The 25,879-nt window shown below is 46.5% G+C and overlaps 1 protein-coding gene and 1 non-coding gene across 2 annotated transcripts; one reads left to right on the top strand and one right to left on the bottom strand.

Moving 5' to 3' along the window:
* Window positions 1-1,023: 1,023 nt before the first annotated feature.
* GLRX5 (glutaredoxin 5) lies at window positions 1,024-11,384 on the bottom strand. The gene is made up of 2 exons (XM_052659799.1): window positions 11,093-11,384; window positions 1,024-2,061 (listed from the first exon to the last, which is right to left on the bottom strand). Exons 1-2 carry the CDS (start codon window positions 11,382-11,384, stop codon window positions 1,883-1,885), a joined length of 471 nt encoding a protein of 156 aa, XP_052515759.1. The 3' UTR covers window positions 1,024-1,882.
* A 1,212-nt stretch (window positions 11,385-12,596) lies between these two features.
* LOC128067126 (small Cajal body-specific RNA 13) lies at window positions 12,597-12,871 on the top strand. The gene has a single exon (XR_008201333.1). It is a non-coding gene; the product is annotated as a small Cajal body-specific RNA 13 (non-coding RNA).
* The last annotated feature ends 13,008 nt before the right edge of the window (window positions 12,872-25,879 follow it).

The raw sequence follows: 25,879 nt of genomic DNA, 5'->3' as shown, positions 1-25,879 counted from the left end.
ATGGGTCTGTGTAAGCTTAGCGTAGAGCAGACACAGAAGGTATTGATGAGATGCAGCGTATAAAGCACGTGAAACAAGAAACCTTTTGTGACAGCACTCTGCTTTTCTTTCCCCTGAAGCCCTGAGCTCTGTGATTTACCAAGGCCAGTCCTCTCATCGAATAGGACAGCCCCCAGCGACCTGTAGAGGGCTACAACTCATCTTTCCTTTCTCCACAGGCTCTTGGCGGGGGGGCGGGCCGTGTGGGAAGGATGGAACCAGGAGCTGAGACCTGCAGGACCACCAGGCAGGTCAATCCTTACCCCACTAAGTCCATCCGTTTTCAGAGCTTTTCCAAGAGGCATTCATGTAGACCCAGTGTTCAACACAGAACAAGCCTCCCGAACGGCTCTGGGGAAATAAGCCATCCTCTTTCTTTGTTATTACTTTTGCTCTTTTCAATTAAAAAAAAAAAATGCAGCTTCTTCCTACCTCTGCCACCGTGCACTTCTGAATAGATGCTTTGTTTAAGTCCTTGGAGATGAATGAAGGCTTCTGGGGACCCCAAGGTTTAAGAGTGGGCTTTCTTCCCATGAGTCACTGCAAAGCTTACCTCCAGCTCCACGTTCAGCCCAGGTGGAGAAGAAACACAGTCTTGTTAAAAGATACCATGTGCTGGAAGATCTCAACTATGATTTCAATTATGCTCTTTTTTTATAAAGGCCCTATTTTTAAGAAATAAAAGGTTCACAAGATCCCATGTTTTGGATGGAGTTAATGGCCGCTTCCTATTGAAGTGCAGCACAGCTGGCCAAGCACAGGTCTTTGGAGAAGGGGCAAGCGGGGCACCCCCCTCGTCTCTCCCCCTCACTTCTTGCCAGTCCAGTCTGCCCAGGACTCCAACTGGATCATCAATGCCTCTCAGCATTTACAACACTTACTTTCCCTCAAGAAATCAGAGCACAGCTTGATGGCAATTTTCATGGAAATTTTAATAGAAGAGTATGAGAATCACTCTTAATTTCTAAAATCCAAAGGTCAGAGTTACTAAAAGTCCTTCTAGACTGAATGTCTGTGTCCCCTCAAAATTCCTATGCTGATAATATAACCTAACTCCCAAAGGGATGGTGTTAGGAGGTGGGGCCTTTGGGAGGTGATCAGGCCATGGGGTGGACCCCTAATAAATGGGATTAGTGCAAAAGGGGCCCCAAAAGTGGGAACACGGCTGTCTGTGAAGCAGGAGTGGGCCCTCACCACAGAGCGTATCCGCTACAGACTTGATCTTGGACTTCTGCCTTCCACAACTGTGAGAAATCTACACCCACTGTTTATAAACCATTCAGTCCACAGCATTTTGTTACAGCAGCCAGAACAGATGAACGCACAGACTTACTGCTGTTCAGAATAACCACTCACATGCAGTATCCCTGGGTTGGCATTTTATTTAAAAAACAAAAACAAAAACCCGGTTATCTTATTTTCTTCCTTGTCCATCAGTTTTCTTAACAGAACAAGTCACAAAAAACTGGGGGAGGGTTGGGGGGGGTGGTATATTATCTTTGCAGACTGACATATTTGTGGAGGACCCATGAAGAATAACAATGATTCAAAAGCTCCCAGGTTTACTCCTGAATCAGGCAAACAGCAAAGGACAACACAAGAAGGAATTTTGTTTACAACAATCTCGTAATGCAACATTGATTATGACAATACAGTGGTTACAATTATGTTCGCGATAGGATCTTCCTTGCCCAAACACCAGACACGCTAAAATCACTTGGCTGCTTACAAACTGGAGGAGCCAGCGCAAGCAGTCATCTGAAGAGTGGGAACCTGGATGGGTAAGGCTTCTCTGGTGGTGAGACTCTGACGCCAGCGGCTCCTCGCCAGGGGCTTCCTTCCCTCACTTCGAGTCCTGGTCTTTCGCTTCATCTAAGAGGGCGGAGCGGATCCCCAGCTTTTTCAGTTCTTCCACCAGGTCTCCATTCTGGTGCATCTGCAGGAGAATGTCACAGCCCCCCACGAACTCGCCGTTAAGGTACACTTGCGGGATGGTGGGCCAGTTGGAGTAGTCTTTAATGCCTACGTGGAAAGAACATTGAAGGGTCACTGGAATGAGCAAAGATGAACCTGCATGACAACACGTCTCCCTGCTCTGAGCAGGACACCCCGTGTCCCTCCCTTGCTCCCCATCCTTGGGGACAGCGTAAGCTTTAGAGTCCAGCGAACCCCTGTTTAAACCTTGACTCTTTGGGACTTCCCTGATGGTCCAATGGCTAAGACTCTGAGCTCTCGAGGCAGAGAGCCAGAGTTCAAGGGTTGGCACACGTTGCAACCAAGACCCAGCACAGCCAAATAAATAAATAACAAAACAAACAAAAAAAAAACCCCTGACTCTTCCAATTATAAACTGAGAGGCCTCCATCCTCTGTTTCTACCTTCATCCCACAAAGTTTTTACAAGAATAAGGTAAGGAAAACTCTCATAAATGACCTGACTCACGACTGACCCTGGATAATGGCAGAGTACTTGATTAGTTAATGCAAGTTACACAAGATACACAAGGTGATATTGTCCATGCTTGTGCCAGCCACGTTTTCAGCAAAATAAAAAGAGAAATGCCACAACTTCAATTCCAAATGGACGACTGAACGTGGGCCCATCACAGTGACTCACTGGCAGACTGGGCAGCCCCCACCTAATGTTCTTCACGCCTTTCTTGGTTGGTAAAGCAAGACACTGAGTCACTGGTTTTTATCTTTAATGATTCTCTTATCCGAGCAAAAATCCGTCTCCTGTGTCTATAGACTATGGCTCTGGCCCTATTCCGCCCCTCAGATGGGACAGCTGAGCTGTTCAGCCCAGAACTCGTAGGGACTGAGGAAAATGAAGGGAGGGCCCAGGGCTCACTAAGGCCCATGTCCTGGGCCAGGCACAGGGCCACAGGCCGAGGGAGACCCACTCCCCGCACTAAGAGACAAAGACAGTGGCTCCAAGGACACACCGAGAGGACGCGCCTCCTGGGACAGGGCAACCATCTGATGATTCTGTTCAGAGCTGGGCCACAAGGGTGCTGGTTATGAAAGGAATGTGGTTGCAATCTTAAGACATTGAAGAAAATAAAAAAACCCTTTTCTGAATTCCTCATCTTTTACTTTCTTTTTGACTCAGACCCTGAGACTGAAGTGTACCTTTTTAAACACACAAATAAATGAAACAGAAAAATTAACAGATTCTTCAAGCCAAAGATCTTACTATGTACATTTTAGAAATCGGCCAAGTGGTGGTTTTTATGTAAACAAACGATACAAAACCTTCTGCTTGATGCCCTATCATTTATTATCAGATGTGTTTGACCAAGTAAGATGGCCAATATGAGTTATCTTACAAATGACAGTCCCAAGATACCCTATGTTTTTCTCTTTTAAGTCACTGCCTCCTAAAAAAAAAAAAAAACAGCAACTTTGCTCGCCAGGACAGTGCTAGAAGGTCACTGCTGGAGAGTTTTATCTTTCTTCTGCAGACAGACTTCAAGGATGAAGAAATGGTTACAACGTTATAGGCTCTGAAAAGTTCACTTTGAAGCCACTCTGGGTTTCTGTTTTTTTGTTTTTTGTTTTTTTTAAAGCCAGCTGGAGGTTTGGAGATTATCAATAAAGGGCAAATTCCACGAACCATCAGAATGTCTTCATACTGGAATACTCTGAAGAATTCAGGTTTTTCATTGCTCTGATGTTTGGTACTATATAAATAATTACTTAGCATGTAAGTTATGTGTTTGGGATTTTTTTTTTTTAAAAACTCTATTCTCAAACATGAAGAGACTATCCGAATTTACTTATGTTCCAATAATTCATCTTTTTAAAATTTATGATGGGGAGGATTAAGAATTGTTTAATGTGAATTTTTTACCCCTTCTAAACTTTCTTAAACATCTTTTACATTTCGGTACACAAACCATTTATCTGTACAACATTATGGGTCCCCCCCCCCCCAATTAATAATACGTGCATTAAGCTCTCCATAGCAATAAATAGGGAGAAGGCAATGGCACCCCACTCCAGTACTCTTTCATGGGAAATCCCATGGATGGAGGAGCCTGGTGGGCTGCAGTCCATGGGCTCGCTAAGAGTCAGACATGACTGAGTGACTTCACTTTGATCTTTCACTTTCATGCATTGGAGAAGGAAATGGCATCCCACTCCAGTATTCTTGCCTGGAGAATCCCAGGGACAGAGGAGCCTGGTGGGCTGCCGTCTACGGGGTTGCACAGAGTCGGACACGACTGATGCGACTTAGCAGCAGCAGCAGCAGCAATAAATATTACTGATTCTTTTGGTGAACGCCTGTATTTTTTTTTTTTTTGCCGTGCCTGGCAGCATGCAGGATCTCAGTTTCCCGATCAGGAATTGAACCCAGGGCCCCTGCACTGGGAGTGTAGTCTTAAATCACTGGACTGTCAAGGAAATCCCAGTGCCTACAATTTTTGAAACACTCCAAAGGTGAAAAAATTTGCCATCTGAAGGCCACCCAAAACCACATGTTTAATCCTAAAAAGTATGATGTTTTAAAATAAAACCTTTGTTGAGTAAAAGAATGACTGCTTTCATCAATTGTTTTTATGCTCAACCATGCTTGTACCATGCTGAACCAAATCATCAGGCTTGTCCCATTCACTGAATATTATGCTGCTGCAGACCATGCATGCCAGCTACAAGGAAGGAAGGGAATCCATTCTTACCACCAAAACTACCCAAAAGCCCACCACCAAAAGCCCAAAATAAGTGGGCTTTTGGACCACTCTGAGTATCCAACACAGTCACGTGCAAGGGAGACTAATTCCTTGCAAACCCCATGGCCCGTGACTGTCCGGATCACTTACACTTCAAGAGCGCAGGAGAACCCCCCTCAGAGCACAGGATGGCACTGTGACAGTACCCAAGGTGCCCACAGTGCTGACAGTTTATCACAATTAGACTTACCTGCTTCTTTCATTTTTAGATTAGCAAGTGTTGTGGGTGGCTGATGTCAAAGCAAAGCTCTGACATCTTTCCTAAAAACGATGCCATTTTCCATGTTTTAAAAACTCTGATTACAAGTTTAAATATTAAAGGAAATACCCAACTGCTTCCTAGAAAGTGAAGTGAGAAATTCCCCAAAACAAAAGACTATGAATCATAAATTGGAAACTAAAATTCTATCAAGTCACAATCAATCAAGTATGGCTAATTTTTCTCACCCTTTAAATTTTCAGTGACTACAATGTAAGTGTGAGTATTTGTGTAGTTCTTGCATCTATCGCTTGGAATAACTCAGAGAGCAATTCTTGAATAATTAGAAAATCATAGCCAAGAATGGATATTAATGATAACCATACTTTATAGATGATAAAATGTGATTCTGTTTGTGACAGAAAATGCTGAATGCAAAGTTACGTAACAGGTAAAACCAGGACTGCGACTTAGGAGTCTCTTACAAAATCAGTTCTACATACACCCACTGCTCCACCAAAAATTTTAATATTCCACCGTATCAAGTCAGAGGGGAGAAAATGTTCTAGAAAATTCCCTTCCAGAACTTTCAAAAGGTGCTTCTAAAATTCTTGACATTTCAGAACACTGGACGTCATTCCTGCTTTGGACAATCAACCATAAGAGCACCGTGATCACAGTTTTCCTTTTTCTCGGTAGATTTTCAGGACACAAGCTTCAGAGTCTGACGCAGGTTAATTCCAACTCTGCCAATTAGGGGACTCTACTCCTTGGAGGTTACGTCACCTCCTCTGGAGTCATGTAGTTCTCCATATCCCCTAACTTAGGAGTACTTGAGTACTTAAGCAGGTAGGACTGCTTGAGATAATGTGAGCTCAAAGCATCAAAAATAGCAGTGCTTCAAGAGAAGAGAAGTAAACCACAGGGCCAAGAAGGAACCTGGGGAAGGGACTGGCGACCCTCTCCAGCGTTCCTGCCTGGGAGATTCCATGGACAGAGGCGTCTGGTGGGCTATAGTCCACGGGGTCACAAAGAGTCAGACACGACTGAACGGGCACACAAGAGGGAACAAGGCTTTGGTTCAGGGGTCAGCCTGGCTGGCTGGCTTGTAAATATAGCCTCAGGTAAATCGCATCTCTTAGCCTTCGTTTCCTTTTCTGTAAAATGGGAATAACTCTGCCTCACAGATTTATCATGAAGATTAAATAAGTTAAAATTGGTGAAAGAAATTATGCTCCCACTGTGCCAGGTGCACGGTGGCTACTCTCTCCACGTCAGTTTCGTCTACCCCACTCACAGTGACGCTCTTCTGACAATATATGCAGCGGGGAAAACAGAGGGAAAGAATGCGGGGAAAACACCAAAGAAGCAGGCCATGCAGCAATAAAAACACCATTTCCTGAGCTATGGGTTCCTGAGCTTCATACTCTTACATTGTTCACACATCTAATCTCATTTCATCTTCACAGAGGTATGTACAACTGTCCTTATTCTACAGATGAAGAAATAAGGGCTCTGAGGTTAAATAACTTAACCAATGTCACAGAGCTAGCATACGGTGGAGCCAGATTTGCGTCCCGGTGCCTGGGAGTCCAAAGGCCAGGTTCTTGACCACCAGAGGTGGCCTCTGGCCGGGGGCTGGCATCAGTTACTCCTGCCTACCTGTGAGCCCCACCTGCATGACACACAGATCTGCAATCCATGGGACTGCTTCACATTTTGAACATTTATATACACACAATTAAGTCACAATTACCTTTTTGCAACTGGTTGTTGTTTAGTCACTAAGTCAAGTCTGACTCTTTTTCGACCCCATGGACCGTAGCCTGCCAGGCTCCTCTGTCCATGAGATTTCCTAGGTAAGAATACTGGTGCAGGTTACCATTTCCTTCTCCAGGGGATCTTCCCAACCCAGGGACTGACCCCGAGTCTCCTGCATTGGCAGGTGGATTCTTTACCACTGAGCCACCTTTTGGGCTAAACATTGTCTTTTCTGAGATTCAGTCAGATTAAATACACCTAGATCTAATTAATTTTCTAACCATAGCTTAGTTTCCCATCACATGACACAGTTGCTTTCTTCACTCTGCTGCTAAGAGACCAAGATCCTTTCTTGCCCACTTTTCATTACTACAAAGAAGTTGCACATCCTTACAGGAGTCTCCGAGTTCACAGGCAGGGGACGGTCTCTCCAGCCCAAGGGGAGGCAAACCACAGCCTTCAGGCCAAGTCCGCTCCAATTCCTTGTTTTTATAAGTAAAGTTTTATTGGAACTCCGCCTCTCTCCTTCATCTAGGCGTCGTCCCTGCCTGCAGTACACTGTAACGGCAGAGCTGAACAGGCGCCAACAGAGGCCACTGGGCGCCCAAAGCCTGAAGTATTTATACTCTGGCTCTTCACAAAGGAAGCTTGTCGATCCCTGCTGTAGACTAAACACTCGAGCATCAAACAGATGGGTCTTCAGGTCGGTTCACCTTCAACCTGCCCGGGCACTGAGAGTTTCTCCTCCAGAGGGTGGGCACACGTTATCTCCCTGTCTGCAGCATACAACCCGCCCTCCATAGACACGTACGCACACTCCTGATCTGACTTCTTGCTAACATCACAGCTTTATTATCCTTAAAGTCCTGGACACTGGCGAGGCTGAGCGTATTTTCAAATGCTTAAGAACCATTCAACAAAGGATGATGGTATTCATTCAACAGACACTGCTCTTTACATGAAGAATATAAGAGTAATCTGAATAGGCAGAAATCCCAGTGTCCGTAATGTTTTTACGAGTTTATGATAAAATGATAAAGAAAACAAGCAGTTTTCATTGAGACACTCACTGAAAGTTCGCTTTTCATAAGCAACATGCAGTGCTCCGGGAGTCACAAAAGACACGTTCCCCGCTCTCAGGAGGGCAGAACGCTATATATAGACATGTGTGATCTCAACTCTACTGAAAAAAAAAAAAAAAAAAAAACCGTTAGAAGGTAGATCCAAATATTAATAATAATGGTTTATGGTTTCCACCAGAATTACAGTGGATTTTCATTTGCTTTAGGTTTTCATCATTGTTTTCCAAGTTTCTCCCATGAGCACGTTTCTTTTGAAACCAAAAGTAAAGGTTAGTCTTTGTTAAGACCAGGGCTGGGAGATGGGTCCCTATCTCTTTGGGTTCCACTGTGGTTGTCTTCAGTGTGTGCTCCAGGTTTTAAAAAAGGAAAAAAAAAAAAAAAAAAACTTGAGGAAGGACAAAGTGCAAAGCTGCCTCACAGTCGCCCTGGTTCCCTGGGTCTCAGGTCTCGGCCTGACACCTCTGGGCACCACACTCCACGGACCCAGCGCCCAGAACTAGGAGACAGTGTCTGAGGGTCTTCCTCCAGCTTGGGCTCTTTGTAAAGCTCAGCCTCCTCTGGCACAACAAAGCAGGAAAGGCCAGTTTTGTAGGAGTCCCTCTCCTGTTGTGGTTTTCATTCTGTCTGCCCTCTAGGGGAAGATTGAAGGCAGGAGGAGAAGGGGACGACAGAGGATGAGATGGTTGGATGGCATCACCGACTCGAAGGATACACGTTTGAGCAAGCTCCGGGAGTTGGTGATGAACAGGGAAGCCTGGTGTGCTGCAGTCCGTGGGGTCGCAGAGTCAGACACAACTGAGTGACTGAACTGAACTGAACTCTCCTGTTACTAGAAGTGACCTTGGGTCTGGGAAAGGCGCACAGACATATCCTTGGTTGGCAAAAGCAAGCATCAGACAGCCTGTCAGTCTCTCGCGGTAAACTCAAAGCTGTGGCAAGCAAAAAGATGGAGACTTCAAGTTTCAAAGCCTCACCCAGGCTAAACTAATCCTCACTGTGAAAACCTGCTTACACCACCCTGCCCTAAGTCTGGAGGTTAAGACTTACACTAATGCTTACTTTTCTAGGGAACAAAGGACATGTATTATGTTCAAAATACATGTAACACATTTACTGACTAAAGTAATGGTCTGATGAAGGTCAACGGTCAATACATTTAAGGGTTAAATTCCTGTTGCTATTGTTTGAACACTTCAGAACAGAAGGCTGAAAGTCAAACACAGAAGTGTTCTTAGCAAAAACATTCTCACTCCTGCTCTTACTTTCAGTTTGCTGGCCAGAATGCAGTATGGCCTACCTCTGGTTATATTTAAAAACATTTTTTTTTATAACTGAAGTATAGTTGATGCATAATGTTTCAGGTATAGAGCAAAGGGATTCAGTTATACCATCCACTGGTTATATTAAACAGGAGAACTGAAAGTCACAAACTGGAGGCTCTCAAAACTTTATGCTAAGCAAGATATCAACAACACAACTTTTTACTAAGGGCCATAGTGGCGAGGCAAGGTCCCAGCTGAGACTGCAGTTACTCCTATCTTATCTTACAAGCAGAGACACCCTGCTGCTGGATGAAGACTGCAGCTCACCCTGTAAGTGAAAAAAGCCAGCCACTTGGTAGCATTCCAGAAGACCAGGAAGGCAAAAGGATCTTGGGCATAATACATGGAAGTATTACTTTTTTAAATTTTTAGTTGCTCAGTTGTGTCCGACTCTTTGGGATCCCACACCTTCTGGTAATGCTAAGCTGCCTTCACTCCTCATTTCCACCCGCCAAAACCAAGAGTTCTGTAGGGATTAGATAACATGGGAAAAAATACTTTTAAAGTCATAAAGTGCTAATAATAAAACAGCTACCATTTAGCGGGTGCCTTCCCTGTGCCAGGTGAGATGACGGGCACGTTCTGAAAGTTTTGCTTTCTCTTTGTTCCTCACAAACCTTTGGCACACGTGGTTTCATTATCCTCATATTATTCAAAGGGAAAATGCAGTTTTGTGCCTTGCTTCAGGCTGCAGAATGGATTGGCCACAGGATTCTAACCTGAAGCCTTTCCCTGACACCAGCCTGTCTCGTCCATGTTGGAATGACTATGATGGACAACTTCAAATGCAGAACAGCAAAATACAGAACTCGGCATGGAGACTACCAGAGAACTTGGTGCCTTAAAACTCTCTAGGACACTGTCACTAAACAACCTCAGGAAGACTCAGGGAGAACTCAGTCACTGAAAAGTCTAACTGGAATGCCACGCTTCAGCGGGTACAGGGACAGTCCCCCCATTTCTCTGCCAGCCCCATCCACCCCAGCCAAAGGGCAGGCCTGGTTTTCCAGGCAAGAATACTGGAATGCGTGCCCATGCCATTCCCTTCTCCAGTCCTCCTACTCAACTCACTTGAAACAGCAGAATGCAGGTAAGGTTCACAGCAGGAGACTCAACAGCAAAGGTGCTAATTAACTGTCAGGGCCCTCCTCCCTCCCTCCAGAGCCAGTGGCAAGTCACAGACTCTGCATACTCGGCCCCAGAACCTGACTGGCTCCTGGAGCTGCCAGCTTGAGTTAGCTAGGGCTCAGGAGTCATTCCTCGTCCAGCTCCCCACAAACCTCTCTAAGATACCCTATCTCCCACAAATCTCCCCCATCCTTGCGTATCTGAACATAAATTTTCATGTCTTTTTCAGCAGCAGACGTCAGCTAAGTCCACTCCAAAAGCTGAGTCAAGCCCCTCCTTGTAAGCAACGACGAACGGTCCCTGACCACCCTCATCCCCCAGCCTTGAGGCACGACAGGCCAATCTCTGAATCCCCGAGCCTCAGAAAAGGGCAACCCCGGCCCTCCCGGCACCATCAACAGCACCTGTCCCTTATCCACGGGACAGGCCACTCCCTCAAATTGTCCCCAAGTGATTACTTCTTAGGGCCTCTTCCTGTATCCCTCTGCCCCACTTCCCCACTCCTGCAGAGCTGGGAGTCGGGCTGCTGATAATGTTACTTGGACTCAGCCGAAGAGAACTTGCCCCGAAACGCCTACTGCAGCTCAGAGTGAGGATCGGAGAACCGCTAGGATTTAAACCCGCTGCACAGACTGGCCCAGAGCCCCAGATCTTCAAAACCTAGTTCCAACTCGATCGTGCCCCCACTCTAGATGCTCTGATGCGGTGTGGAAACCCATACCCTAACCCCCTCCCCTCGAGCCGCCGGACGGACCTGCCCGACAGACCCTCGGCCCCGCAGAGCAGCCAAGGAAGGTCGCCCCCCAGCCGCGCCCGCAGCGGCCCTGACCTTGCCGGAGCTGGGGGTCGTCCAGCACGTTGTAGGCCGCGTAGTCGCGGACGCCGTGCAGCCGCAGGATCTGCACCACGGCGTTGCTGAAGCCGCACTGGGGCTGCTCCGGCGTCCCCTTGAGGAAGACCACCACCTTGTCCTTCTTCACCAACGCGTCCAAGTGCTCCGACGAGCCGCTGCCGCCCGAGCCTGCCGCCCGCACGCCCGGGCCCCGGAGGCCGCCGCCTACGCCGCGCCCCCAGCGGAGCAGAGCCGCCGCCGCCGCCGCACGGCCCAGGGAGCCGCTCATCCCGGCACGTTGGCCGCAGCTCTCGACCGCCGGCGACCTGCGCTAGCCAGCCGGAGCCTTCCCGGGGCCCGGCCCGCGGCGACTCGGCCCGCCCCCCGGAGGCCCTCATTGGACCGGCTCCGAATAGCTCTCCATCATTGGATAGCGCTGGCCCGCAATTACTTGATTCTACCAATCAGATTGCTCGTCCCGCCCCGACAGGTTGAAGGAGGTCTTTACGTCTGAGCCACTACCCACCCCCTTACCATTGGCCGTCGGCAACCGCTTCGTCAGTTGATTGGAGAAAGTGGATGTCCATCAGTGTCACGACGTTCCGTGGTAAGCAGAGGCGAAACCAAAAAGACGACTTCCCTCCGAAGGGTAGACGGGCCTGCTGGGATACTGTGGGAGGACTGGGTCAGGCGCTGGGCGGGGTTTTCGCAGCTCCGCGGAACGCCGGGAAGGGGTCACGTCCAGACGGGGGTTCCGGTTCCGGTGCAGACGGCGGCAGCGGCGTTGCCACGGCAGCGCGGTTGGCCGGTACCTGGGCGGTGAGCTCGCGTTGTTGGAGGGGCTGGAGTTGGCTTCGGTCCTGCGTTGTCCGCTTAGGTGAGCTGCCGGAGCTTCCGTGAGGCCGCGGCGGGAGCAGGGGTTACGAGGTCGGGGCGCGCGGGGCCTGAGTCCCGGCCCTCCGGCTGGCCCGCTGCCCGCGTGGGAGACCCAGACCCTTTCTCGCTCCTGCACCTCGATTATTTCACTAAAATAGCTTTTGACTTTTAAAGTTCACGAGGCGCTCTTGTCTGTGTGGTCGGGGCTTCGCTGACTTTTCAGCCTACTTAAGCCCCTGGGCCTGGGCCCCAGGAAAGGTGTGTTGAGTGAGAAACTTAAGAAAGGAATTGGTTCGTTCGAGGAACGTTTTCCGAGCAGCTGCTGCGTACAAGGCACGGCGCCGGGGAGAGACGTCCAGTGAGACCTGTGCCCAAAGGTTGACAGATGAGAGGCGGGCACAAAGCAATGTGGGGGTACAGGGGAGGGAAAGGAAGCCTCCCGAGGCCCACCGCTTTCTCCATTCTTCATTGTGCATGTCACACCTTGTGCATCATTAGCTTGTTGTTGCCTTCCCTCCCAGACCCTCGACTTCATTCACCGCTGCATCTTCAGTACGTATAACGGGTGCTCACGTTGGTGACAAGAGTGACCCCCGAAGAGCGGGGCTCCGTAAAATCGCCCTGTGATCTGTAGTCTCGGCGTCGCACTGGGTTGATGGTACCCTGGAGCACCCCAGACTTGCAGAGAAAGCATCCTCCAGAGGAAGCTGAGGCAGGACTGCTCGAGGGCCGGCAGTGCCATGTGCAATTTTCCTCTGATAGTTCCCAGTGCTGTTGCCACGGTGACGATGGCTGTGCCGTGCCATTGTCTATCAGCCGACAGGAAGAGAAACTTTGGCAGTCAGATATTGTTTAACAGATGAAGTGGTTTCTGTTGGACACTTAAGTACTGCTACAAATTACCTTTTTTTTTTTTTTAAACCCTAAGTATTTTAAAAGTTGTGGCTGGAGGTGACCTCGTTCTGCATTCAAGGTTAAAAATCTGAAAATTGAAATATGTGCTCTCAGCAAGAGTATCTTCTGAATAATCATTCAGCATGAAACTTGAGCCCCATAAGCTGAAAATTAAACTCAAGACTTTCCTCAGAAATGCTCCCCAGTGACATATTTATTTAACCCCCCTCTGATGTTATTGATGTTTAGTACTTTACTAATGTGGGACCCACGATTGATGAGCTTCTTAAAGAATCCTTTTTTTCTCCGCCAGAGTCATTGATTCCAGGTAAATCAGAGGAACAGACATCATGAACAGAAATAATACGGAAAGTGATGTGGTGCGGAAGTTTAACTGTTGTTCCAGAAGTCCAGCATCTGTGGCTCATAACTTTAGGAACTGTATCATTTGCAGGGTCACCTAACTTTTACTCATATTGGGTTGGCCAGAAAGTTCATTCGGTTTTCCTGTACGCTGAGAAAACCCGCATGAACCTTTTGGCTAACCCAATGCTTATAGTAAGTTTATTTTAATTTATTTTTTCAATAAATATTGACAATTTGTTCCAGAAAATGTAAATTGTTCATTGCCTCCTATAAGCTGCCTGATTCTCTGCTTGTGTTCACTGGAATAGGGAGAAGAATTTGCAAACCGATTATGTGAGGGTCCAAAATGTAAAACTGGGTGGTGGGGAGTAGCCTGTTGTTTGCCTGGTCTGTGATATTGGCTTTGCCTGTACAAGTGACAGACATTTTAATAAGTTGAGAATATAGCTGTCATTAAGAATAATCCTTGAGCAGGAAGAATATGAACCCTGTGTTTTCCAAACTTACGATAGAGTTGCTGGTTACAGTCGATACGGTGAGACTGTCCGTGAAATGCAAGGACATTGAAAAGCAAGCGGGGGTTCTTTCAAAGAGCTAAGTGGGATGGCTTTGATAAGATGATGAAGGGAAAAAGATCATGTATCTAGACCAAAGAAATTGAAGCAATACACCTAAATGTAAGTTTTTAATAAAGTAACCTGAAGTATAAAATGTTGTATGTGTTGAATATATTCCTTTCTGTCTTTGACTTAAAACCACTCGTCAGGTGTTGGCACCAAACATCAGTGATTTAAAGAAGCAAAGAAAATAGTGTTCAAAATATTTCCTCCAAAGCACCAGCCTCTTGTATATAACTTGGCATCTGAATTATCAACTTTCTCACTAGAGACTCTATAGTAAACCTATGACAAAAATACACTTCTTAAACAGTTGTAAGGAATCTGCGTTTGTATGCAAGTGCATTTGGGCATTCTGAACGGGACGTCACCCTCTTTATCACTTTGTGATCTCTCCCTTGGGGATATTAACAGAAGTGGGGGTGGGAAGTACAAGAAACTTAGGAAAATCCTGGGATTTGGGTCACAAAATGTAATTTGACCCCAAACTAAATAGTCTACTATGTAAACATGCTGACTCAGGCATCCTAAAAGTGTTTTTCTTTCCTGTGGTTATTTATAGATAAGGTTTTACTATATTTAGTAAAATTTCTCCTGTCTACCCACTCCGAAAGCAAATGCTGGTTGAACCCATAGTTAAAACCTTACAGATTTGACATCGTTTCTTCCTATATATCAGCCCTAAACAAAAAGGATTACCCAGCCTAAAGGTGGAACTTTATTTGAACACTGTTTTCATACTCTAACTTCAGTCCTGAGGTTCATGCTGCCTTCTGACAGGGTGTGGTTATTTTGTATAGGACACATGACCCAGAAACTTCCAGTAGGTCCGAGCTGGCTGGAGCATTCTGTAAGTGTCATTTTAAGAGAAAAGTGGCTGCTTGTGTTGCAGGATGGCTGGAGCCCCCAGACATTCCTGAGCTAGAATAGCATTCGAGACCCAGATTTCTGTAGACCTGAGCCAGAACCCGAGACCTTTCTCCGTGATGACCTTAGCTCTTGAGTCGTTTTAGAGCATCACTGCAATCCTGGAATTAACTTGATTCCCTAAAAATAATGTGTGAGAAAATGTGTGGCAGTGCCCAGCCTCCTGAGAGGAGTTTTGCTCACTCATAAGGCAAAGATAGAAACGCCTTTGCAACCTTTACTACCTCTATCTGACAAGACAGCTGGGTTTATAAATACTTCTCTGGCCATGGGAGTGGCCTCGGTTTTGCTAATCGCAGTTTCTCACATCATGTGGGCTCAGCTTAGAGGCAGGAAAGGAGGCTTTGTTCAGGCACTCCCTTCTCTGCCGCAGAGGTAATGCTCTCCATCTGGGTAAAATGAAGGAAAATGCTGTAAATTGAGTTAGTTCAGTCTAAAGGAAACTGGGAGATTCAAGTGAAAATGAATCCTTGAAGAAGCTTTTATGAAAGCCTAGGTGTCACAGCAGAACCTGATTCTGTTCTGGGATTTGGGATGTAGAGTGTGGAATCTGGCTTCCAGTCCTGAGCATCTCGTACGAGCTTATTGGGATTGCCCCTGGAATTTCCCGCCCCTCACATCTTCCCCTTTCCTTGATTTGTGAAAAATATATTTGTGACATTGGCAAAGTCCAGTTCAGTTGCGCAGTTGTGTCCAACTCTTGGCAACCCCATGGACTGCTGCATGCCAGGCCTCCCTGTCCATCACCAACTCCTGGAGTTTACCCAAACTCAGGTCCATTGAGTCAGTGATGCCATCCAACCATCTCATCCTCTGTTGTCCCCTTCTCCCACCTTCAGTCTTTCCCAGCATCAGGGTCTTCTCCAGTAAGTCAGCTCTTCGCATCAGGTGGCCAAAGTATTGGAGTTGCAGCTTCAACATCAGTCCTTTCAATGAACACTCAGGACTGATCTCCTTTAGGATGGACTGATTGGATCTCCTTGCAGTCCAAGGGACTCTCAGCAGTCTTCTCCAACACCACAGTTCAAAAGCACCAATTCTTTGGTGCTCAGCTTTCTTTATAGTCCAACTCACATCCATACATGACCACTGGAAAAACCATAGCCTTGACTAGACGGACCTTTGTTGGCAAAGTAATGTCTGTGCTTTTTAATATGCTGTCTAGGTTGGCCATAACTTTCCTTCCAAGTAGCAAGCGTCTTTTAATTTCATGGCTGCAGTCACCATCTGCAGTGATTTGGGAGACCCCAAAAATAAAGTCTGCCACTGTTTCCACTGTCTCCCCATCTATTTGCCAAGAAGTGATGGGACCAGATGCCATGATCTTAGTTTTTTGAATGTTGAGCTTTTGTTGTTTCATTTTTGGTTCACTTTTTATTTTAATCGAATCTAGATATGCATATAGATTAAAGAACTAAGTAGGTTTATAAGCTTTTTCATTAGCTGATAACTTTCATCTCTTCGTCAATTTCCTTGGTGCTTATCCCTGTATAAAGAACTTGTGTGCTTAGCTACTTTCTTAACTTTGAATGTTCAGGTGTTGGTTGCCCTCCCACTAAGAAAGATGAGGATTTAACTTCCTCCACAGATGCCTATCTCTTCCCATTACTTTCTCATTCAGTTGTCTCATAACTGGTTAGATCAGTATTTCATGTTATTGTTGTTTTGTTCAGTTGCCCAGTCGGGTCCAACTCTTTGTGATCCCATGGACTGCAGCACTCCAGGCCTCCAACAAGATCGTTATTAGCCCCAAAGAAAACACACCTATTGTGCAAGGGGAAAACGCGGCCTACTACGTGGCCCTACATGTCAGTAGCATTTATCTAATCATAATAACATGAAACACAGTAAAAGAGCTGGCTTAAAACTGAATGAGCTTTAAGCCAACTTTTTCACTCTCACTTTCATCAAGAGGCTTTTTAGTTCTGCACTTTCTGCCACAAGGGTCGTGTCTTTATATAAGGACTGGAGAGTTTGAATGAATTTCTTTGCATTCTATTCCTCTGCCATTAGACATTTACCCCCCAAACACTGTTGTGTGGGTGTAGCACGACAAACAGGTTTTGTGTACAGGAATTCATTTGAAACTTGCCTTAGACCTAGGATAATTGTTCTCGGGCATTTGGGCTCATAAATTCTCTTTTCACTCTTTGTTAGTAACATCTTTTTGACAAACTTAAGCACTTCGGGTTCGTAAGTTTGTTTTGTTTTACCTTCACAAGCATTTAAAAAAAAATTTTAATTCAGAATTGTAACAAATTCAGTAAGTCTGACAGAAAATTAAATATTCCTGAATTATCTCCTGGATATGAGTAAGTATTGGACACAAATGTGATTTTATGCTTTTTGAAACTAAAATGACAACAGTGCAAAACTCCAATTAAAAAAATAACCCATAGTTTTTCGCTTCTGAAAGTTGTTCCCTTTTATCCCTATGCTCCTCTCAGTGAGGACCGAACTCCCTGGCTACACATAGGCCTTTAAAGTCAGACATCTGCTGGGCTTTTTTCTATTGAGAACCTTATTTCATTTCGAGGGAAAGAACCCAAATGATACTGTCTCTGGGGTCGCACAGAGTCGGACACGACTGAAGCGACTTAGCAGCAGCAGCAGCAGCATAAGGTCATATTAAAAATTGAAAGTTAATCATAAAGCGAGCTAAGCCTTGAGTAAAGGTGATAGAAGAATTGAATTCTGCTTAGCTGTTTAGCGAAACATTTTAACGTTTTGTGTTCTGTTTCTTTCTTTACCAATAGGCAGATTCCATAACTCAAACTGTTACTACGTTCCAGAGACTTCTGAGAAGGTGCCTAGACCACAGAATTTCAACAGCAAGGAGCCAGGGCTGTTGTGTGTCACGTGTTAGGACGATTTATCTGTCGGCAGGAGTCTGTGTCTCCCTCTGATAATCTCTGAGCTCGCAGTCAGACGAACACTGAGAAAATTTTATTGTTTTCCTTTGAATGACGACTAAGACATATTACCAAGGCCATAAGTACTCTTTATGTTGAGTCAGAATTTCCCTTCATACTTCAGCCTTTCGGCCTTGATAATTACATGCTTCAGAATTAAATCTTGCTCTCCTGGGAATCCATAGCTCTAGCCTCCTTCACCAGAGTAGCTAGCAAAGGACCCTTGTTTCTTAGAGTACGGGAGTAGGTTGGAAGTGGGATGACATTAACTCTTTATTTTCCGTTTGCAGGAAAAATACTGATTTTAAATAATATTTTTTTCTACTCTTCCGGCCAGAAAAATTAGCCACTTGCTAATTCTACACTTAACAGTTTTTGAAAGTGTAACCTACTGAGATAGAATTAATTTGATATCAAATTTCCGTGAGCCAGAGTTTTGGAGCTTTAATAAAAAGACTATATTATTAACTAATTACACTTTGTAGAAAAATAATATAATAAAGAAGGGGGAGCATTTTGCATAGGCTGCCCTTACAAAATTGGATCACCAAGAGAATTTTGCGTGAAAACTTTGAGGAGGGCTTCCCTGGTGGCTCAGTGATAAAGAACCTGCCTGCCGATGCAGGAGACAGGGGTACCATCCCTCATCCGGGAAGATCCCACAAGGCTCAGAGCAGCTAACGCCGTGCACCACCAACTACTGAAGCCTGGGCGCCCTAGAGCCCGTGCCCCACAAGAGAAGCCACCCCAAAGAGAAGCCCAAGCACCCCAACTGGAGAGTAGCCCCCCTCTCCACAACTAGAGAAAAGCACTAGAGACACCAAAGACCCAGCAGAGCCAAAAATTCAGTAAATAAAAACTGTTAAAAAAAATAAAGCCCTGAGGAGGAAGTGACATATTTCCAAGCCTTCTGCCCTCTCCAGACATCCAGATCTGCACTCGTTGTAGCTCTAAGCCTGTATGTCAGGCCAGTGGGTGAGCTGTTGCCCTGTTCATCTCTTCCTACTGTGCAGCTGCAGCTCGGGGGCTTCACCCATACTGCACAACTTTCAAAATCATTCTATTCTTTGAGAAACTTGGAGCTTTTCATAATGCGTCTCGGCCTTACCCCGCAAGGCAGGTAGGGGGCACTAGTCTATCTCCCTTAGGAAGCAGGGCAGCAAAAGCCAGTAAGTGCTGTCCCTGTCAGGGCACAGGAGTATGGGAGCTGCCAGATTCTGGGAAGAGGCTATTGGTTCCTTTCCAAGACTTGTGCTTATTTTAGGGAACAGTATACTTGCTTAGTTTTCTAATATTACAGCCACAACAGATTAGAAGTAAATTTAAAAGGTTAACACGAAACACAGGAAGAACCCATGACTAACAGGAGATTTTAAAAACTGAGAAGCAGATATTTGGGGATTTTTCTCTTTTTTGGACAGCTGCATTCTGGGAGCATTGGGTGCAAGCGGAGGTTCATGGTCCTCGCGTGTCAGAATTCCTTGAGCATTAGAGCCCCTGTGTAGTAATTCCAAGTCACCCAGACAAGAAAATGGTATTCCATGTGCTTTGGTTAAGAAGTCAAGGGAATGTAGTGTATGTTAGATTGCCAACAAAAAGTATACAGACTCATGGTCTAAGTGAAGTTGCTCAGTCGTGTTCTAATCTTTGCGACCCCATGGACTGTAGCCTACCAGGCTCCTCCATCCATGGGATTTTCCAGGCAAGGATACTGGAGTGGGCTGCCATTTCCTCCTCCAGGAGATATTCCTGACCCAGGGATTGAACTCAGGTCTCCTGCATTGTAGGCAGACGCTTTACCATTTGAGCCACCAGGGAAGACATGGTCTAAGTAGGTTGTGTTAAAAAATAAATTTCAGAGGCATACTTTCTTCCCTCATTAATGCCAAAAAAACAGTGTTATTCTATTCCTGTTATATATCTCATATTAGTCCAGGATGAGCACCTTAAAATTACTTAATATGTTTAATTTGGTGGTGAGGTATTGAATTATACTGGCATAAAGTTGGATTTTTCTAAACTGCAAATCACATGCTGGGCTTAAGAGCTCAGCTAGCCATCCATCCATAGAGCAGTTCCACAAATGCTGGATACACCATTAGAGGCATCAAAGGACAGAACCACTTCGCTGTTCTACCACCGAGCCCTAATTCTCTACTTTTGGAGACCAAAACCCTTCAGGGGTTTTGTATGTATCACAGTTTAATTTTATGCCCCTCCCACCCCAATAGACCTTCAGCTTCTAGTCCAGTGGAACTCTTTCCCACCCTGGTCCTTCTGTGTGCACAATACATACTTCTTGAATGGAGAACATGTGACGTTGTAAACAACGTAGGACAGTATCTCAGATCCCCAAATTGCGTGAGGCAGTATTGACCACAGATGCCATAGGAGGGAGAGAACCATTCAGCCATAGAACTTGTGCTAAGCGGGCCGCAGAGTGGAGTAGGACACGCCCACTCCCCAGGACCTCAACCCTACTGCAAGAATGTCACTAAGTACCAGCAGGGGGTGGGGCTGCCTGGCCCAGCACAGCAGGGCCTCAGAGAAAATTAGCAGAGGGGATGGTGTTTGAACTGAGTGTTGACAGAGGGTAGAGGGCTGCTATTTAAAAGAGAAGGACATTCCAGGGCGAGGAAACCAGCAAGGGAAAGGACCAGGTGGGTGCCAGGGTGCTTCTCTAGTAGACGTGAATTGAATGTCGCTGGGGCTTAGGATTTTGTCCTCGGGATGAGAGAAGGTCATAGCAAGGGTGTCTGCTGCAGAGTTCTCGAGAAACGAGCTGGGTAGGAATGCTGATGAACTGGAAGTGGCCCAGACTGACTGAGGGAGACTGGTCAGGAGACCACTGGAAGATGGAGCGGTTCCTGGGCTCTGCTTGTGCGCCGTGAGTGAAGGTCACCCGTGCAAACCACATTCCACACTTTGAAGGCTGGCTTGATGTCATCTGGTGACTGGCTGGTTGTGGGGGAGGGGGCTGGGAAGAAGAGGCGGGACTCAGGCTTACCCCCAAGTTCTACCTTAGCCCTGGAGCTCCTCCTGGCTAGGGAATACGAGGAACACAGGAAGACTTGGAGGAGTGAGACACAAATTGCTTGCAGACATTCTGAGTCTGAGGAATCTGAGGGCCATCTATCTAAGTCGTTAGGTTATATCTGTAATATCGGGGGAAAGTACTCAGATGATTGCCCCGGAAGGTCTGGACCTGATAACCAAAGAGATTTGGGGACTTCCCTGGTGGTCCAGTGGCTACGAGACTCCGTGCTCCCGATGCAGAGGGTCCGGGTTCCATCCCTGGGGAACTAGATCTTACACGCTGCAGCTGAGAGTTCACACCCCGCAACTAAAAAGTCTCGCATGCCACAACAAAGATCAGGATCCTGAGTGCTGCAACTAGGACTCAGCGCAGCCAAAGTAAGTTATTAAAAACAAAAAGATTTGGGCAGAGAGAGCAAGAAAAAAGGGAAAAACCAGCGACGCAAGCTGGGAGATGTACGCTGTTAGGGAAGGATAGGCCTGAAGACTAGAAGAGGCCAGAGGCGAAACAAGTTTCCTTCCAGGAGAGAGGCCCTATCAGGGCAGTCAGAAGCGACAAGAGAGGCCAGGTAAGAACCCAAATGTCCCCTGGGTTTGGCAATGGAGGTAAGCATGGCTGCGGGCTGAGCCATGGAGGGGCGGGGGTAGGGAGGGCTTGTGTTCCCTGACCTTGGGCATCTCCCGAACCTCTGAGTCTCTGGAACATGAAGGAGCTGGGCCAGTGAATTTCTAGAGTCTTCTGGCTGCTAGTTGTGCCTGTGCACCTGTGTGTCAGGCTGTCTTAGAGACTGTAAACTGAGCAGACAGGGTCTCAGCCTTTGCCCAGATTCACCAGTGACACAAATATTTCAGCCTGGGTGATGAAACAGCCTTGATTGCTGAAGCCGGTGAACTAATGCCGCTGGCGCTGCACCAGCCGGACTTGTAAATACCCAAGGACACAGTGTGTGTGTTGCTCTCTCTCCTGCCCGTTTATGGGGGCTGCTTCTGTCCCCCGAGTCTGGCTTTTATAGAGCCAGGAGTTGCATTTGGTGACCCTTGCTGTTTTTCCCTGTGGACTATCTCGACAGCGTTAAAGAAACTGAGTATTAAAGTTCTTTTAAGATTGCAGGCCGGGTGCTGGGCCTCATGCACAGCAAGGACTCGAGGTGGTTGGTTTGAAAAGCGTTCATTCGGCGTGTATCTGGGGCCAGCTCAGAGCAGGATTCTAACATCTGATGGAAAGAGGCTTCTGTGGTAAAATGACCTTCGCGGCTGGGAAAACATCAAGAATTATCATCAAGAGCAACAGGTTTCTTACAGGCGTGTGGACCTTTGACCCAAGCCTCTGTCAGTCCAGGAGAGGGGCCAGCTGTGCCCCAGATGTGGGCTTCCCCCAGTAGAGCCCAGCCCGCTTGCATGGTCTGATGGGAGAGGGGCACAAATGCCTGGCTGCCCTGAGTCAGGTGCAGGTCCCGCCGCCCCCCACCGCTGCAGCCCCGCTTCCTGGGCATGCTGCCTATTACACTGCATCTCTAATATTATCACATGTTCAGGACAGCCAAGCCTGCCCAAAGCAAGGAGGGAACACTGCAGCAGAATTCAAAACCCTGCCTCCAGGGGCCAAAAACAAGAGAAGTTCTCTCTGCCTCCTTAGTGGAGATTCTTCCTTCCCCACAGCCTCTTCCTGAGTCTGTCTCAGTCGTGAACTCTGATTGGCAAGGCTAGTCATGGGAGGATTCCATTTCCCATGATAGCACACCCTTGCACAGAACCTCACGTTCACAATACATTCCCATGGCCCTTATTCTCTGCAGTCCTGAGGACAGCTCCTACAGGGAAGTCGGGACAGGAAGCGGCCCCATTTTCTGGATGTGGAGACAAAGGAGGGGAGATGGCCCACCCTGGACCAGCCAGCCAAGGGATGCTGAGCCCCAGAGGTACCACGTCAGGAGATTTCCCTCTGTGAGCTTGCCCCTCTGCCACGGCTCCCCTCCCCACGTCTCCTTCTCCCTCCCTCCCCCGACCACCCCTGGGTTGGCAACACTGACATTCTCAAGGTTGTATTTAGGTTTCAAAACAAAACTGAACAAAGGAACCAGGTTCCTAGTGTTGTGCTGCCATTGTTTAGGCCAAAACAGTGAAGCTGGAAGGCTGAGCAGCAGTCAAGTCTGTTTACGAAGAGTAATCGCACATCCCACCTATTCAGCAACCAAGGAAATCGCTGAGCGTGGCTGCGACTTTCCTGGTACAGAGCGGTTCGGAGAACACAAAACCACAGTCATTATCAGAAATGATCTCAGCCGGCCCTGCGAGTTTCCCCGAACGTACGAAGCTGAAGCTCTGACGTTTTTCTCACTGCAGGTAAGCAATGTGACTGGAGGGTTCGGCCCTGCTGTTTGCACACACTGATAGACACACACACACACACACACACACACAGCAGACCTCAAGGCTGGTTCTCTCCCTCTTGTAGCACGTGCACTGTGCACAGGCTTTCTCTTCTGTTACTGAGTCTGCTGCTATTCTTTACAAAGTAATTTCTCATCAATAACGTGGACTCATAAGGAACTCATCACATTAATGGAGCCAGAGCTGTAACATTTGGGGTTCAGTGTGGCTCTGTGTAAAAATATAACCTAAGAAACAGATTGGAATTCAATCATGACCAGAAAATGGCCCTCCACTATTGCTACCAGGCAGACAGTAGGGGCAGTGGTTATCCATAAGAATTGTGAGCTGAACCATAAGAGTGGTTATTCATAACAGTACCTGGGTTGTAGCTCAGGGCAGCCTCATGATAGATATGTTTCCTCATTTGTAAAATTAGGTAATAATAGCTATAGACTGGTTCCGAACAGGAAAAGGAGTGTGTCAAGGCTGTATATTGTCACCCTGCTTATTTAACTTATATGCAGAGTACATCATGAGAAACGCTGGGCTGGAAGAAGCACAAGCTGGAATCAAGATTGCCTCAGATATGCAGATGACACCACCCTTACGACAGAAAGTGAAGAAGAACTAAAGAGCCTCTTGATGAAAGTGAAAGGTGGAGAGTGAAAAAGTTGGCTTAACGCTCAACATTCAGAGACTAAGATCATGGCATCTGGTCCCATCACTTCTTGGCAAATAGATGGGGAGACAGTGGAAACAGTGGCAGACTTTATTTTTGGGGCTCCAAAATCACTGCAGATGGTGACTGCAGCCATGAAATTAAAAGAAGCTTGCTACTTGGAAGGAAAGTTATGGCCAACCTAGACAGCATATTAAAAAGCACAGACATTACTTTGCCAACAAAGGTCTGTCTAGTCAAGGCTATGGTTTTTCCAGTGGTCATGTATGGATGTGAGAGTTGAACTGTGAAGAAAGCTGAGCACCAAAGAATTGATGCCTTTGAACTGTGGTGTTGAAGACTCTTGAGAGTCCCTTGGACTGCAAGGAGATCCAACCAGTCCATCCTAAAGGAGATCAGTCCTGGGTGTTCATTGGAAGGACTCATGCTAAAGCTGAAACTCCAATACTTTGGCCACCTCATGCGAAGAGTTGACTCATTGTAAAAGACTCTGATGCTGGGAAGGATTGGAGGCAGGAGGAGAAGGGGATGACAGAGGATAAGATGGCTGGATGGCATCACCGACTCGATGGACATGAGTTTGAGTGAACTCCGGGAGTTGGTGATGGACAGCGAGGCCTGGAGTGCTGCAATTCATGGGGTTGCAAAGAGTCGGACACGGCTGAGCGACTGGACTGACTAACTGACTGACCTTAGTGAAGTGAAGTCGTTCAGTCGTGTCTGACTCTTTGTGACCCCATGGACTGTAGCCCACCAGGCTCCTCCGTCCATGGGATTTTCCAGGCAAGAGTGCTGGAGTGGGTTGCTGTTTCCTTTTCCAGGGGATCTTCCCAACCCAGGAATCAAACCTGGGTCTCCTGCATTGCAGGCAGACGCTTTACCGTCTGAGCCACCAGGGAAGCCCTGACTGACCTTGATGAGGACTAAATGAGTTAATATAAGTATAAAAGTTTAGGACAGTGCTTGGCACGTAGTAATCCCTTAATAAATGCGAAATATTGTTACTGTTCTCCATCATTCAAGATGTAACTCACATCTCACCTTATCCACAACGCCCTGGCCCAAACACGCGAGCCTTCACTCTTCTCTCCCATTTCTGGATTCTTGTAAGAGCCAATTCTGAACCCTGCCATTGAGCATCTATGCGATGCTGTCTTGTTATTTCAATGTTACTTATTTGTTTCAGTTTTATTGTTGCTGCCACAATAGGTTGCAAATTCCTAATGTTAGGAACCATGTAGTTTGCTTTTGTTGAATTTCTGCAACTCACAGCCTGGTCCTGGGCAATCACTAGACACTTCAACATCTTTGGAGTATGTTCATCACTATAAATAAATGGGACAGAAATTGGTGGTGTGGTACTGTGTACAGGTACCATACCAGTTAAAACTTAAAAGTGTGAAGACTTACATTGACACGAAAAGCTGTACTAAATGTTCATAGCTGCTTTATTCAACATAGCCCCAAACTAGAGGCCACCTTGATGTCCTTCAACAGGTAAATGGTTAGATGAGCTATGGTCCATTTATACTATGGAATAAGACTCAGCAATAAAGAGATGTGGATTCTTAATACAGCAACAACCTGGATGAATCACCAGTGAATTACGCTGAGTGAAAATAGCCAGTTCCCAAAGATTACACACTTTATGATTCCATTTGTATAATATCCTGGAAATGGCAGAACTATAGAAATGAGAACAGGTCAGTGGTTGCCAGGGGTGCAGGAGGGGATGGGGCCAGGAGGCAGGAGCAGCAGGAAAGATCCTTGTCGTCATGGAAATGCTCTGCATCTTGATGTCAGTGTCAATATCCTGGTTGTGATATTGTATTAGCTACTCTCCCAAGATGTTGCCATTGCAGGAAACTCAGTAAAAGGTGTGGAGGACTGTCTCTGTATAACCTGTTACAACTGCATAATCCACAATTACCTCATGTAATTGTAAAACAAAATAAAACCACTTAAGGTGTTCCTTAAGCGAAAAGCAGAGAGAATAGATTGGCTTGCCCACTGATGAGAGGAATATGGCCAGGCTCTTTCAGAAGGATTTTATTTTGTTAAGAATAAAGTTTGTCAATTTTAGCCTAACGTGTTTATTTCTGTA

Source organism: Budorcas taxicolor, chromosome 21, assembly GCF_023091745.1.
Source record: "Budorcas taxicolor isolate Tak-1 chromosome 21, Takin1.1, whole genome shotgun sequence".
NCBI classification, from domain to species: Eukaryota; Metazoa; Chordata; class Mammalia; order Artiodactyla; family Bovidae; genus Budorcas; species Budorcas taxicolor.
This window is presented reverse-complemented; position numbering and strand designations above follow the sequence as displayed.